The 22,949-nt window shown below is 38.9% G+C and overlaps 1 protein-coding gene across 1 annotated transcript; it reads right to left on the reverse strand.

The window, feature by feature from the left end:
• Positions 1-13,060: 13,060 nt before the first annotated feature.
• ZBED4 (zinc finger BED-type containing 4) lies at positions 13,061-22,716 on the reverse strand. The gene is made up of 3 exons (XM_072401621.1): positions 22,480-22,716; positions 18,515-18,584; positions 13,061-17,865 (listed from the first exon to the last, which is right to left on the reverse strand). The coding sequence occupies exon 3, from the start codon at positions 17,653-17,655 to the stop codon at positions 14,242-14,244; it is 3,414 nt and encodes a 1,137-aa protein (XP_072257722.1). The 5' UTR covers positions 17,656-17,865; positions 18,515-18,584; positions 22,480-22,716; the 3' UTR covers positions 13,061-14,241.
• Positions 22,717-22,949: the final 233 nt, after the last annotated feature.

The following is a 22,949-nucleotide window of genomic DNA, read 5'->3' on the forward strand; positions in this document are numbered from 1 at the left end:
ATTTTGGACTATGATAGAATAAGTATGGATGATGCAGAGCCTATATGATGTCACCCAAACAAATGGCATGAGATTTGTAACTTAGGAAGCAGAGGAGTCATCTTAATTTACAGGTTTTCATAATACATGTGCAGTTTAAAGGCAGCTCGTACCTCATGGAAAAGGTGGGCAGGTTTGTGGTTACAGAACAACCTCATAGCACTTAAAGTATGACACCAACTATTAAGAGCAGGTGTTCAGAACTTTGTACAGGTTGAGGAATATTATGCTCCACAGCCTATTGTACCCCAAACCTTCACAAAGTCCACCTCAAGGATAAAAAGTTAACAAAAGTTCGAGCTAAGTATGGCCTATACAGCCAGTGTAGATAAAGTCATTAAAGCAAGTGACCCTAATAGACAGCTTTGGTATATGAGAATCATTACTGTATCATAAACTCTACTAGATAAGTTGAATGATCCACCTATTCCTTTAGGTGTGCATAGAACCATGTTAATAAGTAGAAAAAAAACTGACAATGCCAGAGGACTGCAGGTTACTATTTATATCCTTTCAGCTAAGACCGCGTAAGGTTTCCATTGACAACCCAGCTTCAGATTTAGTATCATCATATCCAAGTCTGACATTACAAGGAAATGGAACTTGTTGCCACTTCTGCCAAATTGTGTTACAAGTTGCAAAAGCCTGGACATAAGGTCCTTCGTAACAAAGAAGGCTTGTAAGGGGCTTTGAGAACAGGTGGAAAGGTTAGTATGCAAAAATGAGCACAGTTCTTGTACACAAGTACAAAACAAACATTCTGTCCTTGTCATTATGTTACAGACAGAACTTTTAGTTCTGTCTGTAACATAAAGGGGAGTAAACATATTCCACTGCATCTGCATGGCAAATGCTGTCTTGTGCCAGACATTTCAAAACTAATGGGGGCAAAAAGGCTAACATATGCAAAATTATTCTTGCAGGACACCATCACCTGCCACAACAAAATACTGTTTGATGTACTCACAGAGCTATGGTTGTTAGTAGAAAAACAAGCCCGTGGCTTAGGACAGTGGCGGGATAGTCAGGCTGCTAAACAACTGTGGCTGTAAGTGGCAAGACTGGGACCCAAACGGTGTCCTGATACGTCTTAGGCCAGTGAGCGTAAAAAGTTACACCTCCCCTTATGACCCACCAACTTCAGCCCAAAAACAGAAAACCTAGCAGAAAGATGGTAACGGAATCATAAAGGATAGTAAAACTTGGCAACAGCAAAAAAGGCGATCTGAACATACACCATGCTCCAAAGAACTTACCCATTACAACAGTGGTCCCCAACATTTCTGACAGCAGGGCCCAGTAACATAAAATACATTTCTCCAAAATATATGTACAGCTTACACTATTCTGCTATTCTCAGAAGTTCCACCTCCTGTCAGCAAACTAGCTGAGAATAGCATAGTATTTAGTGTAAGAGAGCTGCTGGGAATTCCACAGAAGTGTAAGCCTTACATACAATGCTCTACCATTCTCAGCAGCTTCTGTGTAAGCAGTGTGAGAAGAGCCATTGCTCTCCCACTCGTTGCACTCCTGCTTTCACAACATTTGTGGTCCCCAATTCACCAGCCATGGACCGGCACTGGTCCATGGCCCAGAGATTGGCCCATTTTATTGGAAGTCCTGCATTGTGCTTTGCATCTCCCTGGATATGCGAGCAGCAGCAGCGTTGGTGGATGCAGGGGATGAGGGAAGATGGGACATCGCCACTCACATCACCCAGAAGATGTGACATCTTCCTGGTGATGCGAGTTGTGATGTATTCGGGGGGTGTGGCCCGGGCTGGAAACTTAAAAGCAGATTACAATGTAATCTGCTTTTAAATAGTTTTTACAGTAAAAAAACACACAACATATAATAAAAATAAAAGTACATAAAGTGCACTAAACATCATTGCCCACTGCCCTGATTTACATTTTGCCCACTATTAACCCTGACCTTTTGAAATTTTTTGATAAATTAGTTTTTTTTTTTATAAATTACATTGTTGTGGTCCATTATTTCATTTTTTTTTATAATTATTATTTATAATTATTTATTATAATTTATGATTATAATATCATAAATATAATTACCATACCCAGGAGTTAATCCTAAGAATTATAGGCGCACAATATAAACAAAAAGTTATATGCAAAAAAAATAGGATCACTTTTTGCATCAAAAACTGACAGAATTAGAACGCTAGGGGGGTTAAACAACTTCTTGAAAAACTCGTATTTCTGTAAAAAAAAGAAAATGTATGAATAAAAAGAAGGCAATTGAAAGTTTCATGAAAATAATGCTACATTTAACCTCCTGGGTGTTTCCCTGATGTCTGGATTTCTGTACCAAAAGCGGTACACTGTTTTTCATGAAATTTTTTTTTCAAACAGAAATATGTCCGAACAGGGTTCTAGTAGATATCATGAATATAAAAAATGTTTGAAACACACAATCATGTAAAAAAAAAAAAAATTAGAGGAGCTGCGGGGACCGGGTAAGTATATTCTTACAGTTGTAATCCGATTGTCATGCAATGTATGACGATCGGATTGCAATATAACGTTTGTTTAACCACCTGAGAAAAGTTCGGGTTTAACACTTTTTGCAAGTGTTTGTACCCCAAACCAAGGTCGGATTTAAGGGCCAGGTGGTTATTATGTAAAAGGCAAAACATTGGTGTAAAGAAAGATTGATATTATTATGCTGTGTTAACATTTGTTGCTTTTAGAACACAAATGTGTATATTTATATATATATTAGAATTGGATGTGTTTGTCTAGTATAGAAAAAATATATATATTGGACATAAGGACCCTTTGCTTTTAACACAGCAGCGATTATCAGTGAAGGTTCTTACATGGTATATTGTTGTTGATATTAGGAGTGTTTAATAACAAAATCATCTGCTGCACAAATTCTAATTTTTAGAAACTCCTTAATCACTGGCATGGTACCAATGGATTGGCCTAAGGCCAATGTGGTTCCTATCTTTAAAAAGGGAGCAAAGTCATTACCAAATAGCTACAGACAGGTTAGTTTAACATCCGTAGTTGGAAAGGTCCTGGAGAGTTTGCTAAAGAACCACATAGAGGTGTTTCTGCTAGAAAATAATATTGTAAGTGATAGTAAGCATGGGTTCAAGAAAGTCCAAATCTGTCAAACAAATTTACTCCCTTTTTAAGAGGAAGTAAGTAAACAGGTAGACAGTGGAGTAGCAGTTGATATAGTGTACTTGGATTTTGCTAAAGCATTTGACACTGTACCCCAGATGGTTAATAAGCAAGTTAGAGTCAATCGGTTTAGAAAAGTCAATATGTAAATGGATAGAGAACTGGTTGAAAGACCACACTCAGAGAGTAGTGATTAACCTCTTGAACAGTAACCTGGAGTGTGACTCGGGGTAGAAAAAAGCCCCCCGAGGTAAACCTATGGGAAAAAAAAAAAAATCGAGTCCCACCCGATCTACGGGCGTCCTGCGCCGTCTTTTGCGTCTTCTCTCTTTCTGCTTCTTCCTCCGGCGTCTTCTGCACCCGGTGAGTCACGTCGGTGCGTGCATACGTTGCCAGCGGGGCGGGAAATTCAAAATCCATTTGTATTGCATTTAATACTAAATAACTGTATTGAATGCAATACAGTGGATTTATATGTGTAAAAGCAGTACATTATTATTATTATTATTATTAATATTAATAAACAGGATTTATATAGCGCCAACAAATTATGCAGCGATGTACATTAAATAGGGATTGTCTTGCATGAACATTTATTTTACAGTATAATGTAATAGTATGAGTATATGATTTATTTAAAAAAAAATTAAAAATACAAAAAAAAATTTATTTATTTATTATTTTGACATGATTTTGTGTTTCCAACTTTTTTTATACTCATAGTATTATTATATCTATAATTAAAATTTTTATAATTTTAGACATATAAATCCAGACAGAAATGAACCGCTCAGGAGGTTAATGATTCATACTCTGAGTGGTCTAAGGTTATTAGTGGCGTACCCCAGGGTTCAGTGTTGGGACCTTTACTGTTTAACATGTTTATAAATGATATAGAATTTGGGATTAAAAGTACAATGTCTGTGTTTGCAGATGACACCAAACTATGAAATGGAAATAATTCCATAGAGGATGTCTATAATCTACAAGCAGACCTGGATGTACTATTTGATTGGGCAGCCAAATGGCAAATGACATTTAATCTAGATACCTGAAAAGTTATGCACTTGGGAGCTAACAACATGCATGCTTCATACTGTCTTGGGGGAATACACTTGGGGAAGTCAGGAATGGAAAAGGATCCGGGGGTTCTGGTAGATCATAGACTTAATAACAGCATGCAATGCCGAACTGCAATATCTAAAGCTAGTAAAGTACTTTCTTGTAGTAAAAGAGGAATAGACTGCAGAGATGGAGACATAATCCTGGCCCTGTACAAAGCATTGGTCAGACCACATCTGGAATATACAGTCCAGTTTGGGGCACCAGTTCACAAACAGGACATTGTGGACTTGGAAAGGTTGCAGGGAAGGGCAACTAAATTAATAAAAGGAATGGAGAAGCTCAGCTATGAGGAGAGATTAGCTGAACTGAATCTATTCTCCCCTGAGAGGAGACGTTTAAGAGGGGGATATAATCACCCTGTATGAATATAGAAATGGTGCATTCACTTTGAGATTGTTACAAAGGACAAAAGGGCATTCTTTGCATCTGGAGGAAAAGAAGTTTAAGCTCCGGATAAGGAAGGGATTCTTCACAGTAAGGTCTGTGAAAATGTGGAATCGGCTCCCTCAGGAAGTAGTTTCAGCAACTAATATAGATTGCTTTAAAAAAAAACTGGATGCTTTCCTAGAAGCACAGAATATAACTAGGTAATAAGGCTTTTAAGTAAAGATAACAGAGACTGTTGATCCAGGGAAAATCCGATTGCCTCATGGAATCAGGAAGAATTTTTTGACCATTGAAGCAAGTTGTACCAGGGGGGGGTTTATCCCTTCCTCTGGACCAACTATGTCCATGGGGTTTTTTGTTTCAATCAGTTTTATTGAATTTTCATATATTTATACAGTACAAGTAATGGACAAAACAAATACAAAAACAAAAGGAGAGAAGAAGGGCCAGTAAAACCACTGGTCCAACATGTACATCCATTAGCAAAATTGACAATAATATTTTACACTTGTACAAATAGTTCTAAATATGTGGCAGTGCTGATGTCAAGAAATACAGCTGCTAATACAAAATATCAGGGGGTAATTGAAACTCTAAATGTAATACATATAACATATAACCTCCCTGGAATGACTCAGGAAAACCACCCAAACATGGAGATCTGATGTGTCGAGTAGCAATAGCGCCCCCGGCATACTGGAGGAGCCATTCAACAAGGCACTGGTGTAGAGATAAAATAACAAAAGGGGGGAAGGGGAAAGGGTGGAACTAACAAAATAGCCCTGAAGGGGAGGGGGGGGGGTACCCGACTGGCCTCGCGCCCGTGTACTCCAACTAACTATCATACACTTATGCAAAACAATTTAATCTGCACCACTGCTCTCATTGGGAACCTTGCCAGAGACCTTTAAATTGAGTGGATTCCTTAAACCAGTCCCATGCGGACCAAACCAACTTGTATTGTTCCCATTTGTTGTCATCCTCCGCTACAAGCCTTTCCAAATGGTGTATCTGTTCTAGTTCTGTAAACCAATCTTTCAGAGAGGGTGCTACAGTCTGTTTCCATTTTCTGGGAATGATCGATCTAGCGGCCGCAAAAAAGTGCCGCAATACATCTCTCTTGTTAGCCTTAATAGACCCAGGAAGGATAGATAATAAGGCTATCTGAGGGGTAATCCTCAAATCAGATCCAAACGCAGTGTTATAAATATCTCCCACCTGGGACCACATCTTACGAATAGCGGGACAGTCCCACCATATGTGCAACATTGTACCTCGGTGGGAATGGCAGCGCCAACATCTATCAGATAGGGAGGGAAACATGCGATGAATATCAGATGGACATAAATACCATCTGGAAATAATTTTATAATTAGTCTCTTGGACCTTACAAGGGAGAGACAGTTTGTGGGTCAGGGTGAAAGCTTTCTCCCAATCTAATGGAGAGACTGCCTCCCCCAATTCTGCTTCCCAGTATCTAGTGTATGTGGGGGCGTTGCTAATGTTATGTTTTATCAGGATCTCATATAACAGTGATATCACATGAATCGGTCTGTTTGGCGAGCATAGAACCTTTTCAAAAGCCGTGAGGCTTCGCTGCGTGGGACCCAGAGCCAAAATGGAAGACAGAAAAGAAGCCAATTGGTTATAATGTATCCATTCTGAGGGAGACCTCTGCATCCTGGCGTCAAGCGACGAGAACGGTGGGATTTGACTATTCTGAAGTATACTGTATATCTGCCTATTATCCTGAGCAGACCAGGAGAGAAATTTTTTAGCATGTAAGGCCGGTGGGAAAGAGGGGTTGTCAAATAAAGGAGTCAAAGGACCCACTAAGGAGGACACACCATCTGTCTTAAGGAGGTTGTCCCATTCTCTTAAAAGATCTACAGTAATACCTGGTAGTGGAGGGTGACTTTGCAGTCTAGACCTATTCACCCAGAGTATAGAACGAAGATCAATTGGGGATAAAACATTTTCCTATATCACCCAACTTTTCCTCACGCCATTTTGGAACCAATCTACAACTCGAGTTAGTAAGGCCGCTCTGTAGTAAGATCTGAGGTCGGGAACCCCAACCCCGCCATAATTTTTAGGTCTAGTAATGTACCCAAAGGCTATCCTGGGACGTCTTGATTTCCATAAAAACCTCCTGCAGAGCAGCTGTAACTTATTAAGAAAGGCCTGGGGCAAGTATATCGGGACTGTTTGAAAGATATAAAGCAACTTGGGCAAGGTGTCCATTTTAAGGTTATTAATTCTGGCAAACCAGGACAATGGGAGTAAATCGTATTTAGCCAATTCTAACTTCAATTTACTGAGCAGAGGATCATAATTATACTTAAATAATTTAGTTGGATCATCAGATATGAAAATTCCCAAATATTTGAGTTTGTCGTTGCATTGCCGGAAAGGCGTATGGTCTCTGAGATATCGAACCTGGACCGAATTGAGGGAGATATTAAGTATTTCGGATTTATCCAAATTCACTTTGAAATGACTAAGAACCCCAAATTTCTCAAATTCTTCCAATATAGCAGGGATAGTACTCTGTGGGGAAGACACATATAATAATAGATCGTCAGCAAATAAAGACAATTTATAGTGATGTTTCCCAATTTGAATCCCATGCACATGCGGGTTGGACCTCAACGCCACCGCAAGGTGTTCCATCACTATGGCATACAGTGGAGGGGACAGTGGGCACCCTTGCCTAGTGCCATTAGTAATAGAGAATGGATTCGATAGACCCCCATTGACCCGTACCCGAGCTGTAGGGGATGAGTATAAGGCAGCTATCCTAGCTAACATCTGTGGGCCCAAACCAATCTGGCGTAATGACTGATGCATAAATGTCCAGTTAACCCTATCAAACGCCTTTTCAGCGTCAACCGAAAGTAGACACATAGGGGTTTTGGTTACTTTAGCTGCGTGAGTGAGCAATATAGTTTTCAGTGTGTTATCTCTGGCTTCCCGTCCAGTAATAAATCCAACTTGATCTGTATGAATTAAGGACGTTAAGTGTCTAGACAGGCGATTAGCTATCAGTTTAGAAAACAGTTTAGCGTCCACGTTAATTAAAGAGATGGGTCTGTAATTTGAACAAATTGAGTGATCCTTACCGGGTTTGGGGATAACAGTAATATGTGCTGCTAAACTTTGAGGAGGGAAGGAGGAGTCACCAGAAATAGACGAAAACACTCTTGCCATAAACGGGGCCAGGAGTTCAGCAAATAACTTGTAAAATTTGGGTGTGTACCCGTCTGGACCGGGACTTTTACCAGCTGGGGTGTTTTTTAATTACCGCAGATACCTCCTCTTCTGTAAAGACAGATTCCATACTAGCGGATACTTCCGGATCTAATTCTGGTAACGCGGTAGATTCTACATAATCTAGGAGGGAAGTGGAAGTGTGTGGTGCGGCTTGGATATTATATAAACTAGAATAATATTGACAAAATTCCGATAAAATCTCACGAGGGAAGGCCGTAATGTTATCCTTATTATTTCTAATATGGGGAACATACATAACAGGCGATCTCGGGTGAAGTCTCCTAGCCAATAACCGACCACATTTTTCCCCAAATTGGTAAAACAGTTTGCGTTATTTATCTCTATATTTTTGATGTGCAAAATCATACAACTCCCATAAGCGCCTTCTGGCAGAGGTAAGATCAACAAATACATCTGGGGACATATTCCGTTTATGTAATCTTTCTAGTTGCGTAATGTTGTCAAGCGTGCGAGCAATCTCTTGAGATCTAATTTTTTTGAGTCTAGACCCCTGTTGAATCAAGACCCCCCTGAGGACAGCCTTAAAAGCTTCCCACTGAAAGGGCAGTGGGGTCTCATCATCCTCATGATCCTTCAGGAAATTTTTTATAGCATCTATAACTGCTCACACACTGGGTCCCTGAACAGCGAATCGTTACACTTCCATGTCCATTCGTGTGGTCCTATCGAGGGGATTAGAAGACTTAATGTTACCGAGGCATGATCAGACCATGGGCAGCTATCAATACTTGCCTCAGGGTGCCAATCTAAAAGCCTATGGCTGATGAAAATGTAGTCAATTCTAGAATAAGTGCAATGGGGATTGGAATAAAATGTATAATCTTTGTCGCCAGGGTGCAAGGCCCGCCACGCATCAATCAATTGAAAATCATTTAATTTAGCTTTAAACGCGTTCAATTTGGAGTAAGAGACAGAGGAACGACCTGAGGACGTATCCACTCTAGGATCAAGGGGGAAATTAAAATCCCCACCAACTATCAAAGTGCCCTCCGCAAAAGAAGCAATTTTATTCAGGAACTGGATAGCCGCTGTGGTTGGTTGGTGATTCGGGGAGTATAACGAGGCTACTGTATATTTCTTTTCCCACAAGGAGATCTTAACAATAACATATCTCCCCTGTGGGTCCACGCAGGTGTCCAGTACCTGAATTGGAATAGTTTTGTGGAAGGCTATGGAAACCCCCTTAGTTTTACCAGCTGGATTGGAACTATGGATCCAAGTAGTATAGTAGCAATTATGTAGTGATGGGATCCCTCGAGAGCAAAAGTGAGTTTCCTGAAGTAACAAAATATGCACTCTAGCCTTATGTTGGCCGTATAAAAGTTGCGATCTCTTATTAGGGCTATTAAGTCCCTTGGTATTAAGAGAGCGTATTTTCAGGCTTCTAGAAGTGTTCAGCTGATCAGATACCATAGTTAGCATATAGAAGTGCAGAGTATATTAAGTGTAGGAAAAGTGGGGAGACTAGAAAATGGGGGTAACTGACGGCTGGGGGGGGCTAATTCCCAGGCGTCTAGGGCAAACTAGAAAAAAATATAAGGAACTTCCTTATTCGCCGCCTACACCGGCGGTATTCCTATGTGGGGTGGTCCATGAGGGTTTTATATCTGGGATGTTTACTTCCCTAGTGGTTGAACTTGATGGATTTATGTCTTTTTTCCACGTCCTACTATGTAACAATTCCCTGTCCTTCTACCATGCAAATAGCATATGATTTTAGCTATATGTCAGTTGCAAACTAAGCTGGAACTGCCCAGATGCTGTTCTAATGGTACTTCACTGGACACAGGAATCTGATTTTGTGGAAAAGTTTGATGCCTCACAATTGCTGCAGTTTTCATGACTGCACATGCACAGTTCAGTATTGATTGCCAGGATACCCAACATGTCCTGGATTCCTCTGAGGTTGCTGGGACTGAATGGCCAGGCCTGAATTTTGTGACTCTGTGCACCAATCAAGATGGTCAAACACTGGAATGAGCAAGAAAAGAAGGAAAACATGGCAGTATCCCTAACGGAACAGGTACAGGCAAGTATAAATGGTTCGGCTTTAACAAATCAGACTTATGCTATGCTTTTTTAGCATAATGTGTTATTTTGAGTCAGATGTACCCTTTATAGGCAAAATTGTGAATTTGCATTTATCTAAAGTAAATGCCTCATTTGCTGTCTCTTACTAACCAAGCGGATTCTCATTTTAAAATTCTCTTATTTCCAGAAGTACTCTGATCCCATAAGTAGTCTAAATAGCAGTTTCAAATAAAGACAAAATACCTGAAGTTAAAAAAGTGAAGCTGTATTATCTGTTGCAATCAAAGTAAAACCTTACGCAAAAAATAACGCAAAAACAAAAAAGAGCCTTTAGTTTCATTTAACACAAATATATATATATATATATATATATATATATATTACATATATAGAGTGTGTGGGTGATTTACCTATTTGACTATGCAGTTAAGACTGTTTAATGTTTACAAAAGGTAATATTATATAAATATATATAGCAACAAAATGTTTCTTTTTTTTAGGCAAAAGAGTGATTTGTATTGAATTATTGATAATTTTCTCATACAGAATACAAATTATACAACTTTGTGCTTGGACAATTTGTAATCATATTGACCTACTGTCATAACCTGAACATTCATACCCTCACAGACTACGGACTGCTCCCCCTCAGGTCCCAGTGTGCATTTATTGTTCCACCCTTTCCTAATACTTCTTTGAAAAAAAAAAATAGGAACTTCACATGGATTGTTAACATTTCCCCCTTATGTACACTTTTCATTCATAGATCTCAAAATTTACCACACAGCTGATCCTAGGAGTAAGAATTCCAATGATCACACACATTTGTAAGTTAATGTATCTATTACTTTTAGATATATATTATTTTCAACATATGTTAGTACGGGTACACAGCTAACTTTATATTCATACTTTGAACTTCTGATTAAGAACTGTCGTGTAAGTTTACCCTGTACTTCCTTTGAGAAACATCAATATAAAAGTAAGTGAACTTCATTTATTTGAATATGTATACATGTATGTTCACACACCCTGTATATTTCTTATACATACCTTGTTTTTTTAATACCTTTACTAGTTTAGAAATTAAGGAAAGCAGAGATAATTATAACTTAGTATTTAGGAACATTGCAATAAATGTATATATAGGAATATTTAACAATAATTTTTAACAATAATTATATATATATATATATATTCCTCACACCTTCCTTAAACTATAGTATGAATATTCATTCTAATATGTAAATAGCACATTTCTGCTTATCTTATGACAATCAACATTTTTGTCACTTTACAAATACATACAATGTATAGGTATCTGTGAACAGTATATTGATGTTTATGTATATTATATTTTGAGAACCTACATATACATGATTTTGATGCATCACCTATCCATCTATGTAGACCGTACTTCAAAATATCACCCCTGAAGAAGCCCACCAAGGCAAAACTCACCAGTTATAATACTTCCAAAAACGAACACGGTTGCAAGTATTGTGTTGAGGAATCTGATGTATAATAAATACCAACATCCAGACTTCATCACTGTTTAATGGGCCATGGATGTGCCTTATGTACCGTGTGTAATTATGTATACGAAATGTATCATTGAATACAGAATTATAATAAATTGAAGCCTCTTTAGCCACAAACCGCTCTTTTTTCATTCTCATTTCTCCTTAACTATTGAACATTCATACCCCCTAACATGGATGTAAAACTCAAATACACAGAGGGCCAAAATTAAAAAATTAGACAAAGTCGTGGGCCAAACTTGGTTTATTGAAACAATTTAGGAAGATCTCATTATCTATTTCTATTTTATTTCTTTATTTTCTTAAAACAAAGAGGTTTTGCTTAACATTCATTTCTCGTTCAGCCTTTAGAGCTCTATCTATTCATACTTATTTTTCTCCACCCACTAACATTCCAGATCACGCCCCCTTTCTTCCCCCAGCTTGCGAGGATGGGAGCATCTGTTTTTTAGCTGGTTCTCCTTTTGCGGAGCGGGGACTTTTATGTGCATGCAATGAGTCAGAGGATGCAAGGGGCATCTTTTGATCTGTGATGTCATCCTGGGGACGGACTTTGCTCCTCGCCCCTCGGTGGCGTCACATAGGCACACATGATCCATCCATAAGGGCACATACACACAGGGAATCCCCGGGACGCCACTTCCTCTATATATAGGGGCGGACCCTGGGATTCCCCCAGCGTTTCATTTGCTGCACGCAGATCAGATCACTCTGTCCTGCTACACAGCTCACCACTGAAATCATCTCCATTTCATCCAGATTACCTGCCTCCATTTTATCAGCAGGTATGCTTAACTTCTCATAGCATGGGACTTTTGGTGATTAGCCCTTCATTATATTATTTCCCATATCCAACCAATACTGTTTTGCATACTTACCTATTGACATGATTATACATTCACAGACACAAACTTTCAATATTTTTCTTGTATAGATATTTTGAACTGTATTACCTACCCTGATGGCTGATGGCCTACATATGAATACAAATGCACAAAGTTGTATGATTTGCATTGTGTACGACAAACTTCACACACTTCACTCTTTTGCCTAAAAAAAAAAAAAAAAAACGTCTTTTGTTGCCCTTTTAAATTATGTTTATCTGGGGTTGGCAATTGGTGTCACGGAAAGGTGAATAACTAGTTACTGTCCAGTTTTCCACCACTGCACAAATTCTTATATATATAAATAAATATATATATTCTCTACACACACTCTAGTAAACAGAAAATGCCATCAATATTCAGCAGCACCTGGACCAGGTTCCATTAAAAAGGAAGTAGACACAAAAAGGGATGAATGTGACATGTCTTGTCCACTCTCTCAGTCTTCATTACGGGGACACTGCCCACAGGGGAATTATGAATCCTGAGTGCTGCACTCGGTTTTCTTATGAGCAGGTAAAGTGTGGATAAATCAGTGACTTTCAAGACTGTGTAGCCATTTTTACCAAAATAAACAAGAAAGCAGTTTAGAAAGAAAACCACCATGGCAAGTCACACCAGAATGATGTATATTATTTAATTCTGAAACATTGGTTCACTGTTTATAAATACACAGTTTAAAAAAAGATCAGACTTCAGTACAGTTTTCTTAAAAATACAGTTAGAAAGTAACAAAATATAATACAGCAACATAAAGGAAATGTTAGGTCATTTATGGTGATTTCCTGATGTTTGTGAAAGCAGCACATATAAATATTTGCTCAGATTTTGGGGTTTACAATTCTGTGAAAGAAAATGATACCGGAAAAAAAATTGTCAATTTACTATGACTATGTACATGTTTCTTCAAGTTAACATTTGCACAATGCAGTGATCAAACATATAGTAAAATACATACAAGGAGTGTCTCTTTTTTGTATGCATTTGCAGGTCTGAATTTGCATTTTATTCAGTGGCACAGCTTTTAAGGTATTTCACAAATAACATGTTTAATATTAAATAAGACATTACCAACATAAGATCTACAGTAGAACAGTACTGGAAGTTTTCAATGCAGGAAGTTGTACACATTATGTTGATCCACATTCTGGCTATTTGTTTTCAGACAAAACAAATGCACCAAAGACTATACTGACAAAGAGCAGTAAACATTTTTCCATTTCAAATACAAACCTATGTGACTGATGTAATGTAGTCCAAGCAACTGAAACTCCGACAGTGAACCTAGTTTTAAAAAACTTTGAGGCAACAAAAATGCAATAAGTTACTAAAGACTACATTAAATGAGCACCTAAGATGAATTCATAACCTGATATTTAAAGACACAGAAGTACAAAAATCACTATCAAAAGCAAGATGACTAAAATACAGTACCTTTCCATTTTGTACATAAAAATTTAAGTAAAACTACAGAATAAAACTGTTTACATCTTTTCCCGCATCTTATAACAAAAGAATGGATTTTACATACATATTTACAAATGACAACTAAACAGAATTTTATAACCAAGTATTCATTCTAAGGTGTTAAAAATGTACAAGATTGGGCTGCCTAAAAAACTAAGTAAGGCACATGTAGACAATATTTAAAGCGAAACGTTGTAACACAAAAACTAGTCACTTATTCAGTGTCATACATGGCCCCCAATAGGAGCTAATTAACAAAATGTACAAAATACAGGTAAATTCGGTAAAGAACAAGGATTTGCACCTGACAATTCTAGCATTTCAATACTGAAAGTAAATTAAAGGGAGATTAACTTTTAAAAAGATTAATTGCTCAAAATGTTCCATCATTAGTCTAGTTTGGTTAAAACTGCTACTGTCATTTGAGGTGTTAAAAAGCTTCTCTGAAGGAACTATGCTGGGTGGACAACCAAGAAATCGGACCGCCAGCTTAGACAAAACTGGCCACGAGGATTTCTTTAAATTCCAGTAAGTGAGTGGATCACAGTTGTGCTCAAGGACTTCCTCTTCCAAGTATGCCAACACAATATCTTCAGGTAATTTCTCTTTTAAATTCTTGGACTTTTTAATGTTGGCCATGAGTGACCAAATATTGTCTTCCTTGTGGTTAGGAGAATGTTTGTTACACCCGTTAAAAACAGAAGTATCATCTGAGGTAGAATTAAGTATTTCCAGTTCCCTGATTAATCCTAGTTTGTACTCCTCGGCTTCCTCCTCAGCAAATAAGGATGCTTTGTACCGAGGGTCTAAAAGTGTTGCAAACACGTATCTTGGATCATGAAGTGTGGAGGACAAGCGACAAACCATAGCCTCCTTGAGAGATTTTAGCATTGTGTCTATCCCCATGGTCTCCTCGAACAACATTTCAATCTTTCGGTTAAGTATGTGAATCATTGGAATTACCTGACTTAAGGTAGCCGTGTGCATACTCATTTCTTTACTGGCAGCTTCAAAGGGTTTTAATGCATGACAGACAGACTGCATGACCTCCCATTGGTCACAGCTTATCAACTCTCTAAAGTTGCATTCGATTGACATCTCATCAATTGCCCTTTTTTGTTCAATTAACCGTTCTAACATATGAAATGAAGTATTCCATTTTGATGGGACATCTTGAATCAGTGGATGCTGAGGTAACCCATATTCTTTTTGGAGTTCTGCTAGCTTTTCCTTTGCTCTTGTTGATCTGTGAACACGTTCACATATTTTTCTTGCAATGCTAAGCAGATTTTGAACCATTCTTTGACTCTTAATGGCTTCATTTACTATAAGATCAACAGTGTGTCCAAAACAGTCAACACTTGACCGGTCATTTTCATTTAATGTTTTGCCTATGCTGTGATTATCAGTAACAGTGATGCCAATCTGAAGTCCAAATGAGGTAATCCAGGACTCCCACAGGTATTCTAGATGTTTTTGTACACTGACCCCATTATAGTCACAGTCAATCTGGGAAACATGAAGAAGTGCTGAACAGTGGTAGTCTTCATTGTGTGGCTTAAAAGAGGAATCAAAAGTAACCCAGTGAGCAGTAAGTGTTAAATATTCCCGTGTCTGACTGCTCATCCAGATCCCTGCAGTAAAATGTATCACACCACTTTCAGCCTCCTTCAAGTGGGACACAATTATGTGTTTCACATTTTCATACATATCGGGAATAGCATTCCTAGAAAAGTAGGATGGGGATGGCAATGAATATTGAGGCTGGAGGTATTCAAGAAGCCTGTTGAAACCAACATTGTCCACAAATGAATACGGTTGAAGGTCAAGTGCAATCATTTCAGCTACAAGACTTGTAATTTTTTTGGCAACAGGATGAGAGTCACTAAATTTATCATTGGTTTCATCAAAAGAGGAGGCTGTTACACCAGAATTTACTGGCAGATGTACTTCAGAAGATGGTGAAGCTTCTGAAACACCATTGGTTTGCAAGACATTGCTGTGAAATCTCTGCAAGTGTCTCAAAAGACAACTAGTACCTAAATTGGTTGGTTTCTTCCCTCTGCTTATTGTGCGTCCACAGTGCATACATATTACTTTAGTTGAATCTGCAGAACAAATTGAAAAATGATTCCACAGTTTTGAGGTTTTTTTACTATTTGAAGGAAAAACAACCTGATTATCGTGAACTCTGACAGCTGACAAATCTGTCATTTTTGAGGATGAGCATTCGGCAGATGCCAACGTAGCATATGGAGAATTAACTAAACTGATATCATAACTTTTTTGGTTTAAAACTATTTCTGGGTGCCGTCTATAAAGGTGTCTCATTAAACAGCTAGTTCCGAATTCCCCATTTTTTCCTCTGCTAATCATGCAGTTGCAATACCTACAGACAGCTTTTAAACTATCATTTGGTGATAAGCTGAAATGCAGCCAAACTTCAGATTTTAACCTTTTCATAGTTTTTTTGTTTTGCTGAAAGGCAGGCGCATCATGTCCCGATGTACTACGACACTCATTTGTCTTACTAGGAGAACACAAAGCTTCTCCCAGATTTTCTGAAGAATGCAGAACCGGTGTTCCATCATCAATAATTAGGTCACTATTAGAAGTACAGTACAGCAAATCTTCTGAGACCCTATCAGGGGATGACGTTACAGAAACAGGGTCCTTTCCCATTTTCCCTGGAGATGCTGCAGCGGAAACCTCTCCATCTGCTGGTAAAAGAGATGGTAAGAGTGTAGGAGGAACAGAATAAGGAGGTGGCAGACTTGTACCCCCACTATTTTCTTGCAGAACTATTGAACGATGAGCTCGCCACATGTGCCTTATCAAGCAACTAGTTCCCAAATCTTTTCCATTCTTGCCCCTGCTAAATTCATTCATGCAGTGGATGCAAACAGCTTTTGAGTTATCCAGTGGAGACAAATAAAAGTGTTTCCAGACAGCAGATCTTCTTCTAGAGCCAGAGGAATTTTTTTGATTTGAAATCTGTTTCTCTGTGGAATTCTCTGTATTTTCATCAGACTGGTTGTTTGGTAAAGCCGAGGGAGAAGAGGGGACATCTTCTCTACTGTTTTTTTCACTGATTGACAAGTCTGAAGAAATTTCATCTGAAGAAATAACAGATGAAGGCTCATCCACAACCTTTTCTGGAGATACCTTTGTTGCAAGCTTCCTCATTTTTGTAGGTGTGATACTAGTGTCCACAACATCTTGAGATTGCAGAGGTAGTACTAATGTAGGAGGAGAATATGAGATACCTGATGTATTTCCATTTTCAGAGGCAAGAACTCTAGGGTGTGCCCTTCTTACATGTCTCATAAGACAACTTGTACTAAGGTCTTTTTCATTTTTGCCCCGACTAAATTCTTTCATACAGTACATGCATATAGCTTTGGTACTGTCTCGTGGAGAAATGAAAAAATGGTTCCAAGCTGGGGACTTTTTTCGATTGCTGATATTTTTATTGGTAAGTATGCTTTGAGTAACAGCTTCCATTGCTGCATCGTAGAGTGTGGTAGTATACTGTGAAAACAGAACTCCATAATCTTCCTCGTTTTCAGTAGATAAAGTTTGTGAGGTATCGGGGCAATGTTGTTCCTTGTCGTCTTGTTCATCACCACTCTCCTCTTGTTTTATTTCAGTTGCTTCCATTTTGTTGTGTGCATTGCTGACATCATCATGCATTTCCTCATCTTGTTCAACTTTTTTGCTCGTGCTTTTTTCCATTTTGTGAAGGAGGCTCCTTAATTATACTTAGATCCAAAGATAAGTCATTGAAACGTCTTTCACATATAATGGGATCTTTTGTTTTGTCTTCCAATGTCACCAGAAGAAAGTCACTTTGGTCAACACAGACATGCCTTAAGCCAATGGGTGGTTTAGCCAGTGAAGTCCCTTTACATGAATAGTATTGATGTCAGCTAGAGCATTTCCAGGCTTCACAAAGAAAAAGGAGAGAAAAAAAATTAACTTAGTATTGTATAGCAACCATTAAAAACCAATCCTACTGAACATGCTAGAGTATCATCTTGCTTGTTTAAAATTACCTTACCAGGAGTTAAGAATAAAACTTTGCAGCAATACTGTATAAATGTAGTCTGATAACTTTTCACTCTTATGGTCCATTTACACCAAGGCGCTGAGGTGCACAGGTGAAGTCAACACGTTTATTAATATATATATTTTTAGAAAAACAAATTGGTAAGTGTAACTTTTTATAAAAGTATGTTATTCAAAACACATGCCCAAAAAAACAGGAGTTTATAATTATGTGTATACATGTCAGTGTTCTCCCCCAGCCCCTTTTAGCTGGGCACACCACCCGGCACTTTTCAGTAACCACCCGGCTGTTTTTATGTGGCTACTGAAGAGTTGGGTCACAATACAGGGGCTGACACCCGCCTAAAATTTCTTCCCACCAAGCTCAAAAAAATTCCTGGGATGAGCACTGCATGTATATTCTTGTTATCACTCATCTGATACTAGATTTCATATTAAAAAAGAATGTTGATTAACCACAATTTGTAAACACCACTCTGTATGCAAATAGTAAGATGATCGACAGATAAATCTGATAATACTATACCTAGAGCAAACTTTTCCGAAGACATTTTCTATCATCAATAAAATGTTGGTACAATGTCCAAATGCATCACCTGGTAGAAAGATGAAAAAATAAAAACCATTAGACTCTGGCCAATTTATCAAAAACTAGACAACAAACAAAAAGAAGTACAAATATAATGTAGTGGATAAATAGTACTCAATTTCCATTCTTTTATATTATACAGTATTTATATAGTGTCCACATACTATGCAGTGCTGTACAAAGTCCATAGTCATGTAACAAGCGGTCCCTCAAAGGGGCTTGCAATCTAATGTCCCTACCTCTGTCACATGTCCTTAATATTGTCTAAGGTCAATTTTGGGGCGAAGACAATTAAGCTACCTGCATGTTTTTGGAATGTGAGTGGAAACCCACGCAAACACAGAAAACCTACAAACTCCGCGCAAATAGTGCCCTGGCCGAGATTTGAACCTGGAACCTAGCCCTGCGAAGGCCAAACTGATAACCTCTGAGCAATTCTAGTACATTGATATAAGCAACAACTCTAATTTCTTTTATTGTGTTTCAAGAACTCAGCACAATTTGTGTAAAAACACAATGCAGGAAGTCTATCATAAATGAGCCCTTATGCTTACCATACAATCTGATACAATCACTGGATACAAATTGGATACATTGTTTAGGCATCCATATTACAAAGTTTTAATAGGCTTAAAGAAACTTGTATTATATCTGTACAATCAGCTTGTATTATGAAAGGTCAAACCTTCTCTTCATGTACAAAATAGGGTAGTTGTGATTTCAAGAACTTTAATTTGCATGGCGTATTACATTGAAGACATCTATTTACATATTACTCTAAATATAACTGGTACAAATACTAATCAGATACATACAATTACTTTCTCTCACCCATAAATAACAACTGCACATATCTGTTTTGGGCCTATGGACACATCTATTAACCACAAAAAATTAGCACACAAGTTGACCTGTTGTATGTTTACCTATTAAGGTCATGGTAAAATGCAGTAAGAAATTTGATTGGTCAGTATTGGCAATAATTCAATTATGTTTTTTTTACCTCCAGTTTAGGCTAGGATCTGTTCAACACAGTCCCAAACACTTCCTAACACAAGGCAGTGCAACAATGAAAAGTATTTCATATTTTTTGTTTTCCAGTGTTCAGCAAAGCATGTGCACTGTACTACACTGATGGTCTACTGGGATGGTATTTAAAATGAATAGCGCTGCAGTGTACCATTGTGCTTTTTCACATATTTTGTATTGTGCTCTAAAGTTCCACAAACTGTCCTCTTAATAACAATTACAAGGCAGAAGTGTAAAAATTCTAGAAAGCATGTAGGGTGAGAGGACTTTAACTTTGTAAACACACTCCCCGACACCATTTTAGGTTCCCATATCTGCAAAGCAAACACAATGACAAGCCAAATATTTAAGACTGTGGTGTGCAATATATATTTGTAAAGCAGATTAAAAAGGTTACGGTCAAAACATGGTTGCTTTTTAAATGCTGACCTAATTGTCTTTTTCTCCACACACTACATGAAGCCTAAAATGTTTATTAAGGAATAGTACTTTTTCCTCCACACTAAACTTTTAAAACAAGAAGCTGCACCTAGTATCCTGAGCCCACCTGCATGACCTGTGTTGTACTGTGACCTCTGAAGTCAGCCATGTAAATTCTTGCCCTTTCCCTCCAAACCCTTTATGTTTTTCCTCACAGTTTTTTTTTCTAATCACATTGTTTTGGCATGCAATAAAAAGATTTGATTTGTGGTGCAAAGTGTGCTCAACCCCTCTGTCGGTATTCCCGAGTGTGGCTTGGGGTGAATATTATGTACCAAAAGCAGTAACCCCAAGTCACACTCAGGGTAGCATTGAAAAAATCCTACCCACAAACCAGCGTCATCCTCCAGCGATCCCCAGCCAGCTTCTGCATCGCATCCTCGGCTTGATCGATGTGATGCGTGAAGCGTCGGTACACTGGGGATGCGTGGCCTGGTGGGAAATATTATATTTCATTTTTTATAATTAATATTTATATTCATTATGTAATATATGATGTGTTTCAAACTTTATCATACTCGGGAGTTATTCCTAAGAATCACAGGCCTACAATATGCAAAACAATGTACCTCTTTTGACAAAAACACTGACATAATTAGACTGCCAGGGAGGTTAAACAAGATTGTCCCAAATTTCAAACAAATGCAATCAAAGCAGCTCTTTATTGCACAAGGGAAAGGCAGTGTCCATAAAACATACTTTTCTAACTGTTCTCTATCTTTTGAAAAGAAAAAACACAGAGCTGTGCATGGGGCTGCTGGAAATTAATGAATGTAATGTCATTCTAACCTGGCCAATCAAGATGGCTGAAGATCAGGAAACCAGGAAGGGAAGAAGATAACGGCAACCACAACAGAACAGGGAAATCCGTGTATTAAAAATATTGCAATCAGACAGGTATGTTTATTTTATTAAACTCTCCCTTCTGCTATAAAGGACCTGCCTGGTCATCGTTTTAATTTACGTAATTTCAAATCCATGGGGAGCCACAAAGGTCTGCCATGGACAAACTCTGCCCCAACTTCTACTTAAGTGAATTGAGCAGTTTATCTGTACCTGCATACTCCACAGATCCAGGAGGCACAGACACCATAGAAAGTGCCCTCACTCTTTTTGATATAGAATATATAGTGTCCCTATTGAATGTTTAACAGATAGGATGAGAAATGTGTATGTACTGTAAGCATAAATAGATATATATTTGTTAACTGTACAACTATCTATATATCCTGACAAAACTCAAAGACAACCTATACCTTCAGCATGCCTATTTTGACATACATGTGTTCGCCTAAATTTTTAAAGTTGTTTTGAAGTTCGTGTTAGTTTTATAGCTGGTCCCTGCTTCATGAAATGGTTCCATCTGTCAGACCCTACCACTTCCATTAGTAGGGGTCAACCACCATAGCTCTACAACACAGCAAAGCATGACTATACTAACCAAACAGGAAAAGATCTCCTTTCTTTACAGATCGCAGTAGTAACTTTATTGGGGCAATCATTTCAACAAGACTTTACAAGTATTTCATGATATTCTTTACCTTGTACAGACATAGTCCTGAGATCTGTAGCTGGGTGCCTCCATCTTAAAAGTGATGTCGGCAGCACCAGCCGAGCTCACTCAAATCTTCACAATTACTACATAAAATGTAAACAAGTGAATGGAGGAGCTGGGTCAGCACAGAGACATTCTTAAGAGGCTTTGATGTGCAATGAGATATGAAATCTTGAGAAGCTGTCAGATTTGCTAAAATATGTTAAAGGCACATTGCAGACAAAAAAAATTATAATAAAGGCACGCTGGAAATTTGCACTTGAAATCTTACTTTTTCAGCGCTTTTACCTGTGGATATTTTAAACCATGACAAGTTATCTTACAATTCACCTACAGATCTAAATGTTTGCTAAAAGAGACAAACAGAAGTTCCAGAAGGTGGGAAGCAGAGAGTTTACTACAAGGAGACACAAAGCCTCCCCTGACACCATTGTGAATCATTTATGTAGCAGCACAGAGCTGCGTCCTGGCAGGGTGATGAGGTGACAACATGCTGCCTTCCCCCTGATCCCAGGACATGGGATCGGGGTGACAACACGCTTCTTCCTCCATGCCCATACAACAGGGGGTGACAACACGCTTCCCTGTGCCAGCAGCACACACGATGATCAGTAGTAAATACTGGAGCCATGTGCACGTTGTGTTATCAATACCAAGCCAGCCTTCAAGTGCCTAGAACACACAAAAGGGACGTGCATATTGTAGGTCACACAACGTGTGTGTGGTCAGGCCTTCCTCCCAGTAATGCTCCACAAACAGGAACTCCAGCCATACACTGACTCCGGTCTCAGAGGTGCCCGTGCCTGTCCCGCACGCAGCCATGTCCCCTGACACTCACCTGCTAGCTATGGGCTGCCGCGGCCGCTTGCCGTCCACTCACTGCTTGCAGCTAAGAAACTCGGCTCGCCGGCCCCCATTCATTACTTTAATGCTTTGTCTCCCTCCCGTTCCCGCGACGCTCCGTCCGACGGCGAGATGAAGACGAGAGGCGGAGCGCAACTTGCGTACAGCTACGTCAACGAGTCAAAGGTTCTCAAAATGGCCGCATCCTCGAGGGCGCGGAGGCGCGTGGCAGTAGCAGCTGTAGGGCGCGAGAACGCGCGGAAGGGACAGATAAACTACTACAGCCTGAGGGAAGGCTCCGCCCAGGAGACCCCGTGACGCATACAAACATCGAGTAGGGGAGGAACCACATACATTGCTTGGCTTTGTTTTGGTGCGTGGCTTTCGCTCAGTATGGGGTTTCCGGCTTATTGCTGGCCTTTACCCTGGGTGGGGTGAGGCTGAGTCTCAAGAGACCCTTTTTGT

The sequence above is a fragment of the Pyxicephalus adspersus genome, chromosome 2, assembly GCF_032062135.1.
Source record: "Pyxicephalus adspersus chromosome 2, UCB_Pads_2.0, whole genome shotgun sequence".
NCBI lineage: Eukaryota > Metazoa > Chordata > Amphibia > Anura > Pyxicephalidae > Pyxicephalus > Pyxicephalus adspersus.

Excerpts from the sequence above, each read along its gene's own strand:
- ZBED4 (XM_072401621.1), bottom strand. The coding sequence starts at position 17,655 with ATGGAAAAAAGCACGAGCAAAAAAGTTGAACAAGATGAGGAAATGCAT.